Genomic DNA, 21,118 nt, shown 5'->3' on the forward strand with positions numbered 1-21,118 from the left:
AGCATAAAGGGATACTTGAATAAGAGTTTTTCAATGAAAGACCTCAGTGAAGCTGCATATATATTGGGCATCAAGATCTATAGAGATAGATCAAGACGCTTAATTGGACTTTCACAAAGCACATACCTTGACAAAGTTTTGAAGAAGTCCAAAATGGATCAAGCAAAGAAAGGGTTCTTGCTTGTGTTACAAGGTGTGAAGTTGAGTAAGACTCAATGCCCGACCACTGCAGAAGATAGAGAGAAAATGAAAGATGTTCCCTATGCTTCAGCCATAGGCTCTATCATGTATGCAATGCTGTGTACCAGACCTGATGTGTGCCTTGCTATAAGTCTAGCAGGGAGGTACCAAAGTAATCCAGGAGTGGATCACTGGACAGCGGTCAAGAACATCCTGAAATACCTGAAAAGGACTAAGGATATGTTTCTCGTTTATGGAGGTGACAAAGAGCTCATCGTAAATGGTTACGTTGATGCAAGCTTTGACACTGATCCGGACGATTCTAAATCGCAAACTGGATACGTGTTTACATTGAACGGTGGAGCTGTCAGTTGGTGCAGTTCTAAACAAAGCGTCATGGCGGGATCTACGTGTGAAGCGGAATATATAGCTGCTTCGGAAGCAGCAAATGAAGGAGTCTAGATGAAGGAGTTCATATCCGACCTAGGTGTCATACCTAGTGCATCGGGTCCAATGAAAATCATTTGTGACAATACTGGTGCAACTGCCTTGGTGAAGGAATCCAGATTTCACAAGAGAACCAAGCACATCAAGAGACGCTCCAAATCCATCCGGGATTTAGTCCAGGTGGGAGACATAGAAATTTGCAAGATACATACGGATCTGAATGTTGCAGACCCGTTGACTAAGCCTCTTCCACGAGCAAAACATGATCAGCACCAAGGCTCCATGGGTGTTAGAATCATTACTGTATAATCTAGATTATTGACTCTAGTGCAAGTGGAAGACTGAAGGAAATATGCCCTAGAGGCAATAATAAAGTTATTATTTATTTCCTTATATCATGATAAATGTTTATTATTCATGCTAGAATTGTATTAACCGGAAACGTAATACTTGTGTGAATACATAGACAAACAAAGTGTCACTAGTATGCCTCTACTTGACTAGCTCATTAATCAAAGATGGTTATGTTTCCTAGCCATTGACATGGGTTGTCATTTGATTAACGAGGTCACATCATTAGGAGAATGATGTGATTGACTTGACCCATTCCGTTAGCTTAGCACTGGATCGTTTAGTATGTTGCTATTGCTTTCTTCATGACTTATACATGTTCCTATGATTATGAGATTATGCAACTCCTGTTTACCGGAGGAACACTTTGTGTGCTACCAAACGTCACAACGTAACTGGGTGATTATAAAGGTGCTCTACAGGTGTCTCCGAAGGTACTTGTTGGGTTGGCGTATTTCGAGATTAGGATTTGTCACTCCGATTGTCGGAGAGGTGTCTCTGGGCCCACTCGGTAATGCACATCACTTAAGCCTTGCAAGAATTGCAACTAATGAGTAAGTTGCGGGATGATGCATTACGGAACGAGTAAAGAGACTTGCCGGGTAACGAGATTGAACTAGGTATTGAGATACCGACGATCGAATCTCGGGCAAGTAACATACCGATGACAAAGGGAACAACGTATGTTGTTTTGCGGTCTGACCGATAAAGATCTTCGTAGAATATGTGGGAGCCAATATGAGCATCCAGGTTCCGCTATTGGTTATTGACCGGAGACGTGTCTCGGTCATGTCTACATAGTTCTCGAACCCGTAGGGTCCGCACGCTTAACGTTTCGATGACAATTATATTACGAGTTTATATGTTTTGATGTACCGAAGGTTGTTCGGAGTCCGGAATGTGATCACGGACATGACGAGGAGTCTCGAAATGGCCGAGACATGAAGATTGATATATTGGAAGCCTATATTTGGATATCGGAAGTGTTCCGGGTGAAATCGGGATTTTACCGGAGTACCGGAGGGGTTACCGGAACCCCCCGGGGGTTAATGGGCCATAGTGGGCCTTAGTGGAGAAGAGGAGAGGCGGCCACAGCAAGGGCCGCGCGCCCCTCCCCCCTAGTCCGAATAGGACAAGGAGAGGGGGCGGCGCCCCCCCTTTCCTTCTTCTCCTCCTCTTTCCCCCTCCACTCCTAATCCAACTAGGAAAAGGGAGGGAGTCCTACTCCCGTTGGGAGTAGGACTCCACCTGGCGCGCCCCTCCTGGCCGGCCGCACCTCCCCCTTGCTACTTTATATACGGGGCAGGGGGCACCCTAGAGACACAACAATTGATCGTTTGATCTTTTAGCCGTGTGCGGTGCCCCCCTCCACCATAGTCCACCTCGATAATACTGTAGCAGTGCTTAGGCGAAGCCCTGCATCGGTAGAACATCATCATCGTCACCACGCCGTCGTGCTGACGAAACTCTCCCTGAACACTCGGCTGGATCGGAGTTCGAGGGACGTCATCGGGCTGAACGTGTGCTGAACTCGGAGGTGCCGTGCGTTCGGTACTTGATTAGTCGGATCGTGAAGATGTACGACTACATCAATCGCGTTGTACTAACGCTTCCGCTTTCGGTCTACGAGGGTACGTGGACAACACTCTCCCCTCTCGTTGCTATGCATCACCATGATCTTGCGTGTGCGTAGGAATTTTTTTGAAATTACTACGTTCCCCAACACCTTCCCCCTAGGGCGCGCCCCCTGCCTCGTGGGCCCCCTGGAGCTCCACCGACCTCAACTCCAACTCTATATATTCGTGTTCGGGGAGAAAAAAACCAGAGAGAAGGATACATCGCGTTTTACGATACGGAGCCGCCGCCAAGCCCTAAACTCTCTCGGGAGGGCTAATCTGGAGTCCGTTCGGGGCTCCGGAGAGGGGAATCCGTCGCCATCGTCATCATCAACCATCCTCCATCACCAATTTCATGATGCTCACCGTCGTGCGTGAGTAATTCCATCATAGGCTTGCTGGACGGTGATGGGTTTGATGAGATTTATCATGTAATCGAGTTAGTTTTGTTAGGGTTTGATCCCTAGTATCCACTATGTTCTGAGATTGATGTTGCTATGACTTTGCTATGCTTAATGCTTGTCACTAGGGCCCGAGTGCCATGATTTCAGATCTGAACCTATTATGTTTTCATGAATATATATCAGTTCTTGATCCTATCTTGCAAGTCTATAATCACCTACTATGTGTTATGATCCGGCAACCCCGAAGTGACAATAATCGGGACCACTCCCGGTGATGACCGTAGTTTGAGGAGTTCATGTATTCACTATGTGTTAATGCTTTGGTCCGGTACTCTATTAAAAGGAGGCCTTAATATCCCTTAGTTTCCGTTAGGACCCCGCTGCCACGGGAGGGTAGGAAAAAGATGGCATGCAAGTTCTTTTCCATAAGCACGTATGACTATATTCGGAATACATGCCTACATTATATTGATGAATTGGAGCTAGTTCTGTGTCACCCTATGTTATGACTGTTACATGATGAACTGCATCCGGCATAATTCTCCATCACCGATCCAATGCCTACGAGCTTTTCACATATTGTTCTTCGCTTATTTACTTTTCCGTTGCTACTGTTACAATCACTACAAAACCCAAAAATATTACTTTTGCTACCGTTACTGTTACTTCCATACTACTTTGCTACTAAATACTTTGCTGCAGATATTAAGTCTTCCAGGTGTGGTTGAATTGACAACTCAACTGCTAATACTTGAGAATATTCTTTGGCTCCCCTTGTGTCGAATCAATAAATTTGGGTTGAATACTCTACCCTCGAAAACTGTTGCGATCCCCTATACTTGTGGGTTATCAAGACTATTTTCTGGCGCCGTTGCCGGGGATCATAGCTCTATTCTTTGAGTTACTTGGGACTTATATCTGTTGGTCACTATGAAGAACTTGAAAGACGAGAAAACAAAAATTTATCCGTCAACTACGAGGGGAGGTAAGGAACTGCCATCTAGCTCTGCACTTGATTCACCTTCTGTTTTGAGTAAGCTTGCGACACCTAAACCTGCTTCTGCTATTAATTCTGATATGCCACATGTTATTGATGATGCCACTTCTGCTATGCATGATACTTATGACGAAACTACTTCTATGCTTGACACTACTATGCCACTTGGTGAATTTCTTGATGAACAACTTGCTAGGGATAGAGAGAATGAAATTATTGAAACTGATAATATTGATGAAAGTGATGATGAAGATTCTCCCCCCTAGATATGAATTGCCTATTGTGCCTAAGGGCTGTGTTATGGATGAAGAAACTGCTAGAGACTTTCTAGCTTGCAATGATAGAAGTGATCTTAAGAAATTATTAGCTAAGCTGAAAGAAAAAACTTGGAATGCTAGAATGAAATATGGTCCTGCTTATGCTACTTCACCTATCTTTGTTACTGATAAGGATTATGAATTCTCTATTGATCCTGATATAATTACTTTGGTTGAATCTGATCCTTTTTTATGGCTATGAATCTGATACGTCTCCAACGTATCTATAATTTTTGATTGTTCCATGCTATATTATATTCTGTTTTGGATGTTTTATGGGCTTTATTATACACTTTTATATTATTTTTGGGACTAACCTATTAACCGGAGGCCCAGCCCAAATTGCTGTTTTTTTGCCTATTTCAGTGTTTCGCAGAAAAAGAATATCAAACGGAGTCCAAACGGAATGAAACCTTCGGGAACGTGATTTTCGGAACAAACGTGATCCAGAGGACTTGGAGTCCACGTCAAGAAATAAACGAGGAGAGCACGAGGCAGGGGGCGCGCCTACCCCCCCAGGCGCACCCTCCACCCTCGTGGGGCCCATGTTGCTCCACCGACGTACTTCTTCCTCCTATATATACCTACGTACCCCCAAACCATCAGAGGCATCCACGAAAATCTAATTCCACCGCCGCAACCTTCTGTACCCGTGAGATCCCATCTTGGGGCCTTTTCCGGCGTCCTGCCGGAGGGGGCATTGATCATGGAGGGCTTCTACATCTACACCATAGCCTCTCCGATGATGTGTGAGTAGTTTACCTCAGACCTTCGGGTCCATAGTTATTAGCTAGATGGCTTCTTCTCTCTCTTTGGATCTTAATACAAAGTTCTCCACGATTCTCGTGGAGATCTATTCGATGTAATCTTCTTTTGCGGTGTGTTTATCGGGACCGATGAATTGTGGGTTTATGATCAAGTTTATCTATGAACAATATTTGAATCTTCTCTGAATTCTTTTATGTATGATTGGTTATCTTTGCAAGTCTCTTCGAATTATCAGTTTGGTTTGGCCTACTAGATTGATCTTTCTTGCAATGGGAGAAGTGCTTAGCTTTGGGTTCAATCTTGCGGTGTCCTTTCCCAGTGACAGCAGGGGCAGCAAGGCACGTATTGTATTGTTGCCATCGAGGATAACAAGATGGGGTTTATATCATATTGCATGAGTTTATCCCTCTACATCATGTCATCTTGCTTAAAGCGTTACTCTGTTCTTATGAACTTAATACTCTAGATGCATGCTGGATAGCGGTCGATGTGTGGAGTAATAGTAGTAGATGCAGGCAGGAGTCAGTCTACTTGTCACGGACGTGATGCCTATATACATGATCATACCTAGATATTCTCATAACTATGCTCAATTCTATCAATTGCTCGACAGTAATTTGTTTACCCACCGTAATACTTATGCTCTTGAGAGAAGCCACTAGTGAAACCTATGGCCCCCGGGTCTATTTTCCATCATATTAATCTCCCGTCAACAAGCTATTTCTGGAGCCGTTTATTTTGCTTTCTTTACTTTTAGTCTTTGTCATAAAAATACCAAAAATATTATCTTATCATATCTATCAGATCTCACTCTCGTAAGTGACCGCGAAGGGATTGACAACCCCTTTATCGCGTTGGTTGCGAGGTTCTTATTCGTTTGTGTAGGTGCGAGGGACTCGAGCGTAGCCTCCTACTGGATTGATACCTTGGTTCTCAAAAACTAAGGGAAATACTTACGCTACTTTACTGCATCACCCTTTCCTCTTCAAGGGAAAAACCAACGCAGTGCTCAATAGGTAGCAAGAAGGATTTCTGGCGCCGTTGCCGGGAAGGCTTACACAAGGTCAAGTCAAGATTTGGACTCCCGACAACGAGCCATTTCTGGCGCCGTTGCCGGGGAGTCTACGCAAAAGTCAACATACCAAGTACCCATCACAAACTCTTATCCCTCGCATTACATTATTTGCCATTTGCCTCTCGTTTTCCTCTCCCCCACTTCACCCTTGCCGTTTTATTCGCCCTTCCTCCATTCAATCTTGTGTTACCATGTGCCTTTCTTTTGCTTGCATCTTCGCTTTCTAAGAGTTTATGGATCCTCATCCACTTGCTAATCTCTTTAAGAGATCCAATTATGATGAACCTATTGCTAGTGAGTTGAGTGCACTAGATTATCTTTATGAGGTTTTGCTTGAAATTCGTGAATCTGAAAATTGTGATGAAGTACTTTATGAAGCGATTCACGATAGATCTTTGAATAAAAAGCATGATTGCAATGATTTTATTATAAATTTTATTGATGTAAATTATGCTAATAATATGCAAAACCCTAAGCTTGGGGATGCTAGTTTTGCTATGTCCTCTACTTGTTGCAATGATCATGATTGGGGTGATTCTTCTTACAATCTTGAAAATTTATTTAAGCCCCATGATGAATATGAGATTAATAATAGTTTTTGCAATATTATTGAAAGTGGGTTTGGAAGAGTGTCAACTTTAGATCCCACATATTTGGAGAATGTTCAATCTTATGAATTTTTTGATAAAAGTGGGTTTGGAGAGATCATGACCTTAGTTAATGTTAATCCCACTGTTTTGGAAGAGTGTCAACTTTGCATGCATGTGGATCATGTTGAAAATATTTTATGTGATAGCCATTTTTTTGAATTTTCTTATGATCCCACATATAATTATTATGAGAGAGGAAAATATGATTGTAGAAATTTTCATGTTACTAAATTACCTCTCGTTATGTTGAGATTGCTATCGTTTCTTTCCGTTTCCTTGCATGTGCTAGTTTTTGCTTGCTATGATAATTTGTTTGCATATAAGATGCCTATGCATAGGAAGTATGTTAGACTTAGATGTGTTTTTCACGTGTTTCATGATGCTCTCTTTGTGCTTCAAATCTTGTCTTTCATGTGAGCATCATTAAAATTATCAATGCCTAGCTAGGGGCGTTAAACAATAGCGCTTGTTGGGAGGAAACCCAATTTTAGTTTTAGTTTTTTGCTTTTTGCTTCTATTTAGGAATAAATATTTGATCTAGCCTCTGGTTAGACTTGTTTTTTTTGTTTAAATTAGTGTTTGTGCCAAGTTAACCTATAGGATCTTCTTGGATGATAGTTATTTGATCTTGCTGAAAATTCCAGAAACTTTCTATTCATGAAAACAATTGTTAAAACTTACCTGAACGTGACATAATATAGATTCCAATTGCAGCAGATCAATATACAAATTATTTAGGTCGTCCTATTTTGTCTGAATTTTTAGAGTTCTATAAGTTTGCGTTAGTTACAGATTACTACAGACTGTTCTGTTTTTGATAGATTCTGTTTTTCGTGTGTTGTTTGCTTATTTTGATGAATCTATGGTGTGACGCCCCCGGTTCAATCGTACACTAATCATGCACGCAAACGTGTACGATCAAGATCAGGGACTCACGGGAAGATATCACAACACAACTCTAAAACATAAATAAGTCATACAAGCATCATAATACAAGCCAGGGGCCTCGAGGGCTCGAATACAAGTGCTCGATCATAGACGAGTCAGCGGAAGCAACAATATCTGAGTACAGACATAAGTTAAACAAGTTTGCCTTAAGAAGGCTAGCACAAACTGGGATACAGATCGAAAGAGGCGCATGCCTCCTGCCTGGGATCCTCCTAAACTACTCTTGGTCGTCGTCAGCGGACTGCACGTAGTAGTAGGCACCTCCAGTGTAGTAGGAGTCGTCGTCGACGGTGGCGTCTGGCTCCTGGGCTCCGGCATCTGGTTGCGACAACCAGGTTGAAGGGAAAGGGGGAAAAGAGGGAGAAAAGCAACCGTGAGTACTCATCCAGAGTACTCGCAAGCAAGGAGCTACACTACATATGCATGGGTATATGTGTAAAGGGCCATATCGGTGGACTGAACTGCAGAATGCCAGAATAAGAGGGGGATAGCTAATCCTGTCGAAGACTATGCTTCATGCCACCTCCATCTTGCAGCATGTAGAAGAGAATAGATGGTAAGTTCACCAAGTAGCATCGCATAGCATAATCCTACCCGGCGATCCCCTCCTCGTCACCCTGTTAGAGAGCGATCACCGGGTTATATCTGGTACTTGGAAGGGTGTGTTTTATTAAGTATCCGGTTCTAGTTGTCATAAGGTCAAGGTACAACTCCGGGTCGTCCTTTTACCGAGGGACACGGCTATTCGAATAGATAAACTTCCCTGCAGGGGTGCACCACATTTCCCAACACGCTCGATCCCATTTGGCCGGACACACTTTTCTGGGTCATGCCCGGCCTCGGAAGACCAACACGTCGCAGCCCCACCTAGGCTCAACAGAGAGGTCAGCACGCCGGTCTAAATCCTATGCGCGCAGGGGTCTGGGCCCATCGCCCATTGCACACCTGCACGTTGCATACGCGGCCGGAAGCAGACCTAGCCCCCTCGCGCGCCCAGAGGGGAAGTAGCGGGCGGCGCCGGCGGAGGGCTGCGCGCGCGGGAGAGCGCTGGGGGGCAACGCCGCGAGCGAGAGGGGAGCTGCGGGCGCGTGGGCCAGCAAGGCCACCGCAGCGCTGGCAAGGCGGGGCCACGCGCGCGGCGAGCGGCGAGCGGGCGGCGGAGGGGACGGCCGCGAGGGGGTTCAGCGCGACGGGCGTGCAGGGGGCGGAGCGAAGGCAGCAGCGCCGGCGAGAGCAAGATGGATGCGGGGCGAGGGTCGGGCGCGGCATCACGGCGCGAGGAGCAGAGGCGGACAGGGGAGAGGAGGAGAGGTGCGGCCAGCAGCGGCAGTAGCAGGCGGTGGGCGCGGCGAGGAGGAGCTCGAGCGCTCGCGAGGGCGGGCACGGGTGGCTGGCGAGGGTGCGGTGAACGCGGCCAAGCGCACGCGGGGCGCGGCGACCGCGGCGTGTGCGCGTTAGACGAGGGGGAGAGGGGGTGGCGCTCACTAGCGTTGCCGGGGAGAGGGTCGGCGTGGCTCGGTGAAGCCCTTGGGGAGGAGGACGGGGACGACGTGCGGCGCAGGGGAAGACATGGAGGCAGTCCGGCGAGGTGGCGGTCCAGCGAGGCGGCCTCTGGCGGCGGCGGCGAGCGGCGGGGGCGGAGTCGGGTCCCGATGCCCCGATCCGATCTGGATCGGGGGGAGAGGGAGAGGCGAGTGGGGCGAAGTGGGGTGACCGGGGGTTAGGGTTTTGGGACGGGGAGGGTAAGGTGAGTGGGGGGGCCAGCTTGGGCCAGTGGGCTGGCCGGCTGGGCCGTCTGGCCTGGTTGGCCAAGGGGGCTTTTTTTCCTTTTATTTTGTTTTCTGGTTTTCTTTTCTTTTTATTCTTTTTCCTTTTCTGTTTTATTTTAGTTACACTTTATTCTTAGTTTAGTAAAATATGACAATAGCTCCAAATTAGTGTTTCAAAACAACCCACTACCCTAAAAAGTTTTACCTCAAAATAAAATAGTTTATGATTTTATAAAATATCAAAGGCATTTATTTAATAGTTTTACCTACTGTTTTAATCATTTAAGTGCATTTAAACCTTTTATAACACCCCAACATTTTAGTTTTAATATTTGAAAATCTTTACCGTTTGACTTTAATTCAATTTTGAATTTGAATCGGTTTTGAACTAACCCGAGATTAACTACAGTGACAGAGGTGACGTGGCATCATTAGCAGGGAATTACTGTAGTCTAATTATCCGGGCGTCACAATTCTCCTCCACTACAAGAAATCTTATCCCGAGATTTTAAGAAGGGGAGTAAGGGGGAAAGGTCTGGTTACGATATTCTAACGGATCTTCTCGTCTTGGTTGAGCTTCTCGAAGAGGTCTTTCCACTATGTTGATGTCTTCACTTCTCTGCTTCAGGTCATCATGATGAAGCCGGCATCCTTTCTTAAGGATCTCCATCGTACTTACGAATAGGAAAGGGGCAGCTTGACAACGATAGAACGCTACCAGGGGTAATCACCGGGGGTTATCCCATGAATGAACATATGAGTATCTCTCAAGTTGAACAAATGAAACACAGCGAGAGCAAAGTAGGACAGTGCAATAAGAAGTTTCGAGCGGATAGGCAATCGTTCATTGCCTGAAACAGAGTGTGAAAGGGGTTCAGAGCAACGGGAATAAGTATTGTGTCCGATACCAGAATTGATCACTAGGAAGGTGGCTCGCAAATTACATACGAAACGAAGCGCAAGGGATAACTTCGAACAGGGATGTACAGGAGAGTCAGGTTTCGATCCTGTGGAACTGTGGGTTATGGGCCCACAATGTGGGTTAAAATTAGAAAGGGGGCTGACATGTTGCACGGTCATGATAGCAAGGCATGTCAGAGGGTAGCCTGCCAGGTATGTTGGCAACAACGTTGGTACCAAGGGCGAGGGACGAAGAGAACCATTTTCCTGCTCGTTGAACGAGGCGGACCAATAGGCAAGGTTCTCGTCCATCGGTGGCTACCGGAATGTCATCAACAATAGTAACAGGGTCTTATTGACAGAGTAGTACACCGAGGTGTTTACATAAGCAGTGAATTATTACTGCTTAGATCATATAGATCACAAGAAAGATTAAATAAAATAATGGAAAGGAAAAGGGTGATCATCAGATTAAACAGAACAATGGAAAGGAAAATGTGTTTAAACACATATTTCAAGGGTATATCCTTCCCAAGGACAAGCTGAGCATGATATCCATGATAGGATATAATGTAGAAAACTCTTTAGGTAGGGGAGAGAAATTTCATGACATTACCCATACAACGGTGTTTGGATAATTGAGCAAGAATCATTTAGCATTGGGCTTCAAATGTTCTTGTAAAAAAAATCAGAGTACCACAGACATGCTGCGAGATAGCATTGGAATGGTCTTCAAGCAAAGGTCAGACTTTGGATCCAAAGGATCCATCAGGAACAACTTGTAGAATAACTTGTACAATTTCCTCATGGAAGAATGGATAACCTTGCTGAAAGGAAGAACTATAACAATAGGTCCTCCGGTCAAGTGTGCTAGGCATGACATCACCTTACCGGGTCATATAAAGACCAATGTTATAACTCTTGAAAATATGCTCCAACCATCACAGCTGACCGAGACTCAGATCTGATCGGTGTTAGGAAACCTCAGACTCAGGATGCCTGAGAAGAAAAGGTGCCAGACAAATTGATGGGATGACACTGTAGGATTCTCAGGAAATGAACTATGAAGTGATTTCCGTTAACAAGAGTTCATCATTAACCCAAGGAGAGGACAAGGAGGTGGCTGATGGGCTAAGGACAATTCATCGAGATTTCCAAAAGATGGATTTCCACAATTATGTGAACAAGGAGATAACACTTGTCAATTCAAATGATATAATGTTGTATGCTCTAGGAAAACATACACCATCAATCATTAGTCGAAAGGTGTGCCCGGAATATGACCTTAGGCAGCAAGATCAATGTTAGAGTGATGATTCAATAACCAACAGTCTAAGAACGAACTGTCGATCGTTAACTTCAAAGCAATAGGGTTGCTAGAAGTACAGAACTCAAACAACATCGTTAGCATATTGGTATCCTAGTTAAAAACAACACTGGGACCAAGCAAGAATGGTGATGGTGAGAAGTATCATCATACCGAGAATTTCTAAGAGGTGGAGAAATGCTCATGACATTCTTGACATCAAAGATGGTAATACTCCACGGTAGAACATAACATAAGTTGGATAGCAAGGAACTCAAGGTACAACACAAAACAAGAACAAGTTTTTGTGTTGGGGGGGAATGCAATAATGTTGTCGATGATAACCCAAACCATCGAGGGCAAAGGATGGTATTTCTCATCAAAATTCGATAGATCTCTTGGAAGAGCTCAGAATGTTGATGATATTCACGACACATTTGTCGCGAGAGTTCATGAAGATGTAATCGATCGGCGACGACATCAAGTCAAAGGAATGATGAAGCGAAAGGTTATTGGAACCAAGGGTACGACACAAACTCGAAACCAAGCTTGTTGTTCAAGGCGAAATGATATGACGAGGAGGATCGACGTAAGGTTAGTTCATCGTTGAAAATTGTGCTCCGGGAAGAAGGACCAGGTAGCACAGTTAAAATCGTCACGACAAGGATATAGCCAAGTAGGCTAGGAATGACGTGATCAAGTTCAAACTTGTAAGTAATGAAGGTTACCAAGAGTTGTTTAATCGCGGTGCGGACTCGAGTCAGTTATCGGTGTCTTTGAGTGTTTAATAACTCAGAGCCCGTGAAAAATTGGAATCAGTGAGAATGTAGCACTTGATGAAAAAATCATAAGAAGTTATGCAGTTCCATGATAATCTCGAGATACCAGGGGGTAATACTCGACGACAGATCAAAGTAGAGGTTGGACTAGGGTATTGCTCTGCAGAAGACAAGTGCTCAAACTTGCACGAGAAATGGAATCAAGGAGAAACATGGTCGGAACCATGTCCACAGATACAAGATGAACTTATAACAAGGGGATAATTATTTTAAGAGAAGCTTCCATGATAAGGTATACATCGTGTCCATGGGCATGAACACAAAGTTCAAGGTCGACTCCCACTTCTTTAATGCATAACCTTTCATTCACTTCTCGTCTTCAAAGAAGTTGTAGGGTAGAAAATTATCTGGTAAAACACCAGAAGGGTATAACTTGTGAAAACTTTCAGGTTCATACGGTTTTAGGGAAGGTATAGGTTCAACCCATCGGGGCATCTTAGGAACATATACTATGAACTTCAGGAGTAAATAACACAAGCTTGAAAGCAGAGCATCGTTGGCCAATTCAAAGAATAGGATTTACCATTGGCATTATGTATCAGGGAAAGAACTTCCAACGTGATTGAATATGAAGGACATTGTCGGATAAAATCCAACAAAGGACTTGATGGTCCACAAAGGATCTGATGTGAGTATCGGTTCTCAACTAGAAGAGGAAAGAATGCAAATGCAACAGCTTATGGAATCATATGAATAATTCGAAGCTTAAATGCAAAGGAATTATGATTCCAAATCGAAGGATCAGAAGCAGATGCTCCGATCAAGGATGGATAAGTTGAATAGACTTAGGGGCACAATCGACGGCAATTTGATTGGTCGAGAACTAGCTCCTATTCAAAATGACATCTGAGCCGGAGGGATGATTTCTAGGACCTGATTGAGGATTGCGAGCATTCACAACATATTGAATCAACAGACCCAAATGATAATGACAAGGGATGTCAATCAGATTACGAGACTTATGGTATTAACCATAATGCAAGCAAGCAAGAATTTCAAGAGCAATAGGCTGCTCAGGATTTCCAGAAAATTGAATGGTATTTCGTGGACTTTTGTGAAACACATGAACAACTAGGAATGAGCGGATACTCGATAAGCGCAAGGAATTATCCGTAAGGGTATTCATGAGGCAAGAACTGTATAGCAGTAAGCTCAAAGGATTCTTGGAACAATGGAGAGCGGTTCGGGGTATCTTGTATTAACAAGATCAACTTGGAATAAAACTAAGAATGACGGGTGTAAGTATTTATCCATAGGGATAGATCAATGGTAGGGAATTGCAAAAGCAACGAGCACAAAGTCTCAAGAACATCGGAGAGTATCTTCGAAATCCTTCGGTGCACCAAGCAATCATCTGGAGTGAGGGGCTCTGCAGGAGGAAGTAGTTACGAGAACCTAGAGTCAGAGTTAGTAAAATCATTTCACCCGAATAGAAGAGAGGTCAGAGTCCCAGAGTATAGGTCGAGGAATAAAAGATCCTAATACCACCCAATGGCAACGTGGGCCCGTAAGCCACACAACCATGTTAGTAAAAGTTTTTGCAATGTCTAGACTCGACTTCGGCCAAGGAGTTTGGAAGGGGGATTCCTACAGGCAGTCGGCTCTGATACCAACTTGTGACGCCCCCAGTTCAATTGTACACTAATCATGCACGCAAACGTGTACGATCAAGATCATGGACTCACGGGAAGATATCACAACACAACTCTAAAACATAAATAAGTCATACAAGCATCATAATACAAGCCAGGGGCCTCGAGGGCTCGAATACAAGTGCTCGATCATAGACGAGTCAGCGGAAGCAACAATATCTGAGTACAGACATAAGTTAAACAAGTTTGCCTTAAGAAGGCTAGCACAAACTGGGATACAGATCGAAAGAGGCGCAGGCCTCCTGCCTGGGATCCTCCTAAACTACTCTTGGTCGTCGTCAGCGGACTGCACGTAGTAGTAGGCACCTCCAGTGTAGTAGGAGTCGTCGTCGACGGTGGCGTCTGGCTCCTAGGCTCCGGCATCTGGTTGCGACAACCAGGTTGAAGGGAAAGGGGGAAAAGAGGGAGAAAAGCAATCGTGAGTACTCATCCAAAGTACTCGCAAGCAAGGAGCTACACTACATATGCATGGGTATATGTGTAAAGGGCCATATCGGTGGACTGAACTGCAGAATGCCAGAATAAGAGGGGGGTAGCTAATCATGTCGAAGACTACGCTTCAGGCCACCTCCATCTTGCAGCATGTAGAAGAGAATAGATGGTGAGTTCACCAAGTAGCATCGCATAGCATAATCCTACCCGGCGATCCCCTCCTCGTCGCCCTGTTAGAGAGCGATCACCGGGTTATATCTGGCACTTGGAAGGGTGTGTTTTATTAAGTATCCGGTTCTAGTTGTCATAAGGTCAAGGTACAACTCCGGGTTGTCCTTTTACCGAGGGACACGGCTATTCGAATAGATAAACTTCCTTGCAGGGGCGGACCACATTTCCCAACACACTCGATCCCATTTGGCCGGACACACTTTCCTTGGTCATGCCCAGCCTCGGAAGATCAACACGTCGCAGCCCCACCTAGGCTCAACAGAGAGGTCAGCACGCCGGTCTAAATCCTATGCGCGCAGGGGTCTGGGCCCATCGCCCATTGCACACCTGCACGTTGCGTACGCGGCCGGAAGCAGACCTAGCCCCCTTAATACAAGCGCGAGCTTACGGTCCAATGCGGCGCGCGCCACTCAGTCGCTGACGTCAAAAAGAGCTTCGGCTGATACCACGACGCCGAGTGCCCATAACTATTCCCGCGTAGTTGGTTAGTGCGTATAGACCAAATTGCCAGACTCAGATCAAATACCAAGATCTCGTTAAGCGTGTTAAGTATCCGTGAACGCCGACCAGGGCCAGGCCCACCTCTCTCCTAGGTGGTCTCAACCTGCCCTATCGCTCCACCACAAAATAACAGTCGGGGGCCGTCAGGAACCCAGGCCCACCTCTACCGGGATGGAGCCACCTGTCCTTTCAGCCCCCTCATCAGAATCACTTGTGGGTACTCAACGAGCTGACCCGACTTTAGTCACCACATGTGTCGTGGAATTGCCACGGCAGATGTCCTCGAGCTAGGACTTAGTCGTGGAGCCATCGCAACTAGGAAGCTTGAAGGGGTTAATGCGGGACAAGGAACACGAGGGTTATACTGGTTGGGCCCCTTACGGTGACGGTAAAAGCCTACGTCCAGTTTGAGGTGGTATTGATTAGGGTTACGATCACCAGGGAGCTAAACCGCTGTGCCTGGCTCTCGATGAGATTGTTCTTGTCCCTAAACCGCTGTCGGGTCATCCCTTTATATAGGGAGGCTGACGCCCAACAGCCCTCAGAGTCCCGGCCGGCTCATAAGAGTGTCCGGCTCGGACTCTCAACTATACTTGCCTTACACTACAAGTTCTACCATAATAATGATTGTAACTACGGGCCTTAAGCCATATCCGGGTCTTAAGCCCATCTCTGGCCCATCGTCTTCAAGCTTGGCTCCGGGCTTCTGGCAACGACCATATGAGTAACCCGGCCCCTCCTAGCGGGTGACTCTAAGGTCTATATCCTCAACATTAGGCCCCAGATTGATTTGAGCCGGCTCATGTCAATCTTCAATTCTCTCGACAGAAAAATCTCCGGCTTACCATTCGTGTGAAGGCCATAACCCGGCGTGACGTCATCCTTTGGACTCCGGATAATCCGACGTGACGTCATCGTCCATTAAGCCCGTTTTTTACTCCGCCAGATCCGCAACGGATCTTTTCCTTTACTGTCATCCCGAAAATCGAGGCGTTGTGAGGGGAGATAACCATGCCACGGTCTCCTTGATTCTCGCGCCCGCTTTATGAGCTCGCCTTATAAATAGGTCGGCCCGACGGGCTCTTCTCACGCTCCTTCCTCTGCCGTCTTCTTCCTCTCACTCTCCCGTACTGCTCGAGCTCCGCCGCCGTCGCCGCCGCGGGTCTCCTCGTCGTCACCAGCTCAGGCCGCTGCATCACCCTGATCTGACCAGAGAAAACGCGGCGACCTCCGCGACTCTACCGCACCGGTAAGTCCTCGACACTTCATAGGGTAGATCCGCATTAGGGCTCTGGAGTTCATCCTCTGTTCTTCGTAGTTCATCGCGTCCCTCGGTGGATTCGACTTTTACTGCTCCTTTTTGATCTTAGCTCTGCACATAACCACTGCGGTAGATGTTTAAGATCCATTTCACACGCAAGTAGCCTTCTTTGTACTGCATAAGAACTTTGTTCGAACCCAAGAACTTCTCCTGCCTCCGTTTTTAGGTCTAGGAATTTTTCCTTTTAGTCGACCATTTTGATCCAAATTTTTCACTGCGATGTGTGAAACCTGTTTTACCACACTTAGTAAAAATTGCAATCGTTGAATCCCGGCGGTTTACAGTTCCGGTTTAAAGAGAACCATGCTTCGTAGAATCCTCCGGCTTAGCTGTGATAAGGCCGTAGATAATCAATTTATTCTGAATGCCCCTGCGGCTTAAATAACCCGCTGTACTTAGGTCTATACCATTAGTCCCCTTCATAAACCGCCACCTTAGCTTTGAACTGCAGATCTCCTCCGGCTTATCATTAACCCGGACGTTTTTCCTTTTTGTCATAGACTGCCGACTTTCACCATGCCTCCCAAAGCTCCCATTACTTGCAACTGGATGAGGTCCAATGTCACCAACGAGACCCTAGCTGATTTTGTTAAGTCAGGATATCTGCCCAAGAAAGACATCATGTCCTACCGTGCCCCTGACCCGTCAGAAGAGAGGCCACAGCCAAAGGATGGGGAGGTAGTGATTTTTGCGGATCACATGAGCCGGGGCTTCGCACCGCCCGGCTCAAAGTTTTTTAGGGACGTGCTAAACTTCTTCGACTTGCGACCTCAAGACATTGGACCCAACTCAGTGTCCAACATCTGCAACTTCCAAGTCTTCTGCGAGGTATACCTTGGAGAAGAACCTAGTCTGCTGCTCTTCAGAGAGCTTTTTTACTTAAACCGCCAGAATGAGTGCGCCAATGGGCCAAGTCTGGAGTTAGGTGGTATCTCCATCCAGCGGCGTAGGGACTGCCTTTTCCCTTACGCAGAGCCGCCGAGCCACCCAAAGGACTGGAACATGACTTGGTTCTACTGCCAAGATACGTCCCCGGCTGATGAAAGGCCGCTGCCCGGCTTTCGCCCAACACGTCTGGAGCCGACTCACCCACTGTCGGACAAGCTGACTCAAGCGGAGCGCCAGCCTCTGCTCCCCACTATCAACAAGATCAAGGCTCTCCTAGGCAATGGTCTGAACAGAATCGACCTGGTCCGGGTCTGGATCTCATGGCGGGTGATCCCATTGAGCCGCCGCCCCGGCTTAATGCGTGAGTACACAGGACGAAAGGATGACCCTCAGAGACACAGCCGCAATGATCTTCCAGAAGACGTTGCCGAGGAGATGACCAAGGCTCTTTTAAACGAGAGCCTGGCAGACTGTGGAAGGACCGGGTTAGCCCCCTTCTGCAATACCAACCCAGCCCCAGCGGTAAGCCGCTGACTTTAGCTTCTTATCTTCTTCTGCATGTAACCTTCATCTGAACCGTTTTAAGAATTCATCATCGTATTTTTCAGGCTGATGATAAGTTCTTGCGGGTCAAATACGACCATGAGGCGGCCAAGAAGGCCAGGAAGGCGAAGAAAGACGCCAAGAAAGCCGCCCCTCGCAAGAAAGGAAGCAGGCCTACTGCTTCGGAGCTGATGCAATTAAGCGACAGCTCCGAGTCAGAGGCAACCCCTAAGCCTTTAAGTCCTTGCTGTATTTTTTGTTTGTTGTTGTCCGCCTTATCAACACTTGCTCATTGACAAGATGACACCGGCGCCAGTAACCCGGTGGTTGAAGAGGTAATGTCACTTTCCTCCGAATCGGAGCCCTTGCCAAAGCTGAAAATCCGAAGGGTAACCCGGAAAGTAAGATTTTCCCATCCTTTAGCTTATCAAGATCCTCAATTTATTTTGAAGCGACAGGTTCATGAAAGCCGGCGTCACACCCGGACCAACAAGGACACCGACCTCTCAGCCGGGTTACCTGACGCAACAAGTAAGCGTCGAACTGAGGTTATTTCCCACTTGTACCCCTTTCATCCGTTGGCGGGTGTTATCCGTCAGCCACTCAACTCTTCTGACTCCAATTATCAGGAGACCTCCCCCTCTTCGGGCGACTCTATGCAGTCGAGTCTTCCGACTTTCAAGACCGCGCCCGGGTAATAACAACCATCTCATATTATACTTGTCTGTACTTACTCTTTTTGTGCTTATCGTTTCTGTCCTTTCAGCGCCCAGGCCAAGCTCACCAAGAGAGCGAAGAAGACCAAGTCAGCCGGAGTGCCGGATTTACCTGAACCAGAGGTGACGGCTCAAGAACCGCCAGCTGCCTCCGCCCCCGAAGCCACCATTCCAACCGACAAGGCGCCTGAGGCCGCTGCCCCAACTACCAAGGCAACTACAGAAGCTTCGGTTAACCCGGAGGCCTCCGGCTCAGCTCCACCAGCAGACGACCCGGACATGGTAATCACCCGGACGGAGTTTGTTGAGCCGGGGAGACCGACCGTGCTGGCCAAGTGCTCCGCTAAGGGGGAGTTGCTGCAGCCCCACCGGGTGAATCTGGACCTCTCCAACTACACCAACCTGAGCATTGGAGAGCTCGTCTCTGGCTATATCAGCCAAGTACACAAGAGCCGGGACGCAGAGGTCGCCATGGTGAACCAGATCCAGCAAAAATCTGAGGTATCATTCTGCTGTCTTCTTACTTACTGCATAATTACCTTTGCCATGCTAGCCCCCAAGTCAACGACTTATGATTGAATATGTTGTAGACTTAGGTTCCGGCTTACTCCATTGAGCCGGCAGTTTGTAGATAGATACGTTCAATATGCATTAGCCCCCAAGTGCCAAGTGTCTTTGCTTGGAAAACGCTTGGGACTTATATAGTAACTGTTAATAACCCAGAAATATATGCAGGCTGTTGGCAAGAAGCTAGAGGCGGACCTTGCGGATCTCAAGAACCGGCTGAAGACGCAAGAGATGGAGACCCGGAAGGCAAACGCCAAGTTTGTATCCAGCATCGCTGCTCAAGAGAAGCTGAAGACGGAGTTTGATGCTGAGCGGAAAGCCTGGGCCGAAGAGAAGGCCGCACTGGTGACCCGGGCTGAACAGGCGGAGAAGGCTCTCTCCGAGAAGACCGCCGAGCTCTCTGGCCTAAAGCGCCAGGTTTCCCAGATGGTGGCCGCCATCTTCGGTAAGTCGCCTTACCGGCTTTCATCAAGTTTAGAATGTTTATATCTCATGATTCATCCTTGTCGCCGGCTTATCCGATTCTGTTAAACAGGTCCCAGAAGTGCCAACCTCAACCAGAGCGTGGTCACCAAGTTAAAGGCCGTGTATACCCTGGTGGAGCAGCTCTACACCGGGTCACAGCGTGCCTTAGCTGTGGTGGCCCTATCCAACGAGGTGCCGACTCACCTGGCAGAAGTCCTGCGTCGGCTCGCCGTTCTGCCTCAGCGGATCCAAGAGCTGCGACGGGCCTCTGCGAGAGCCGGAGCGATCGCTGCGCTGAGCCGGGCCAAGGCATTCCTGCCGGAGTTAGACCCGGCGGACATCGCCCTTGGCTATCCAAGCCTGAAGGAAGACGGCTCAGCTTTCGATCAGAAGGACTTCGCAGCTTGCGTGAAGGCTGTACGCCCGGTGGCCACCCTTATCGGGAATGACACAGATCTGACCAAGTACCAGCCGGGTTATGATGCGGAGAATCAGAGGATTCCAACCCCTCGCTATGAAGCCCTCAACTTGATCCCGCCGGCTCGTCAGCACACCTTCGCTCCGGAGATTGACCCGGCCGGGTTAATTGACGAGGAAGCCCAATTCGAAGCTCTCAGCGGCATCGACTGGAAGTCATCAACCTTCCAGGTCTTGGGATCAGCCGGAGGAGAGGATAGGAACGAGCCGGAGACTTCAACTCAGCGGGCATCGTAACTCGGCTGGCGGTTTACCAAACAATGCTCCACCCTTTTTAGACTTGATGAGTTTTGTAATAGAGTAGGTGCAACAGTTTATCTCTGTTGTGCCATCGCGCACATATTGAATGTTAAAGTCTTTTGAAGTTGTCTCTTTGATACTTCTCCGGGTCATAATCAATCCTTTGTTTTTCTTAACCTCAAAAGAGGTGCCTTTAATTATCCTGCATAGAGGGGAAAATCACAAGTCTCGAGGCGGCTTACCGTCCTGAGAATCATAAATTTTAGATAACCCGGAATATGAATCAAAAAGGACTTGTCTTCAATGATATCCTGAATACAGCCGTAAGAACATACTGAACGGTCTGCAAGCATACTTCCGATTTAAATAATCCGGATGAGGAAGTTGGTACCGCAACTCCGGTTTACCTGCCTTATAACACCCATTGCGTTCAGCAATACTGTAAACCAAGGTTAAGCCGGCAAAGTGAGACCCGGCTGTACACACCTTGATATAATCAAAGAAAACTTGTGATAAAG

At 46.9% G+C, this 21,118-nt stretch overlaps 1 protein-coding gene across 1 annotated transcript; it reads left to right on the plus strand.

Moving 5' to 3' along the window:
- The first annotated feature begins 11,126 nt into the window (after positions 1–11,126).
- LOC141040762 (uncharacterized) lies at positions 11,127–20,723 on the plus strand. Its single transcript, XM_073506879.1, has 4 exons — positions 11,127–11,164; positions 18,902–19,352; positions 19,587–19,863; positions 20,665–20,723. The coding sequence occupies exons 1-4, from the start codon at positions 11,127–11,129 to the stop codon at positions 20,721–20,723; spliced, it is 825 nt and encodes a 274-aa protein (XP_073362980.1).
- Positions 20,724–21,118: the final 395 nt, after the last annotated feature.

Source organism: Aegilops tauschii, chromosome 2, assembly GCF_002575655.3.
Source record: "Aegilops tauschii subsp. strangulata cultivar AL8/78 chromosome 2, Aet v6.0, whole genome shotgun sequence".
Lineage (NCBI taxonomy): Eukaryota > Viridiplantae > Streptophyta > Magnoliopsida > Poales > Poaceae > Aegilops > Aegilops tauschii.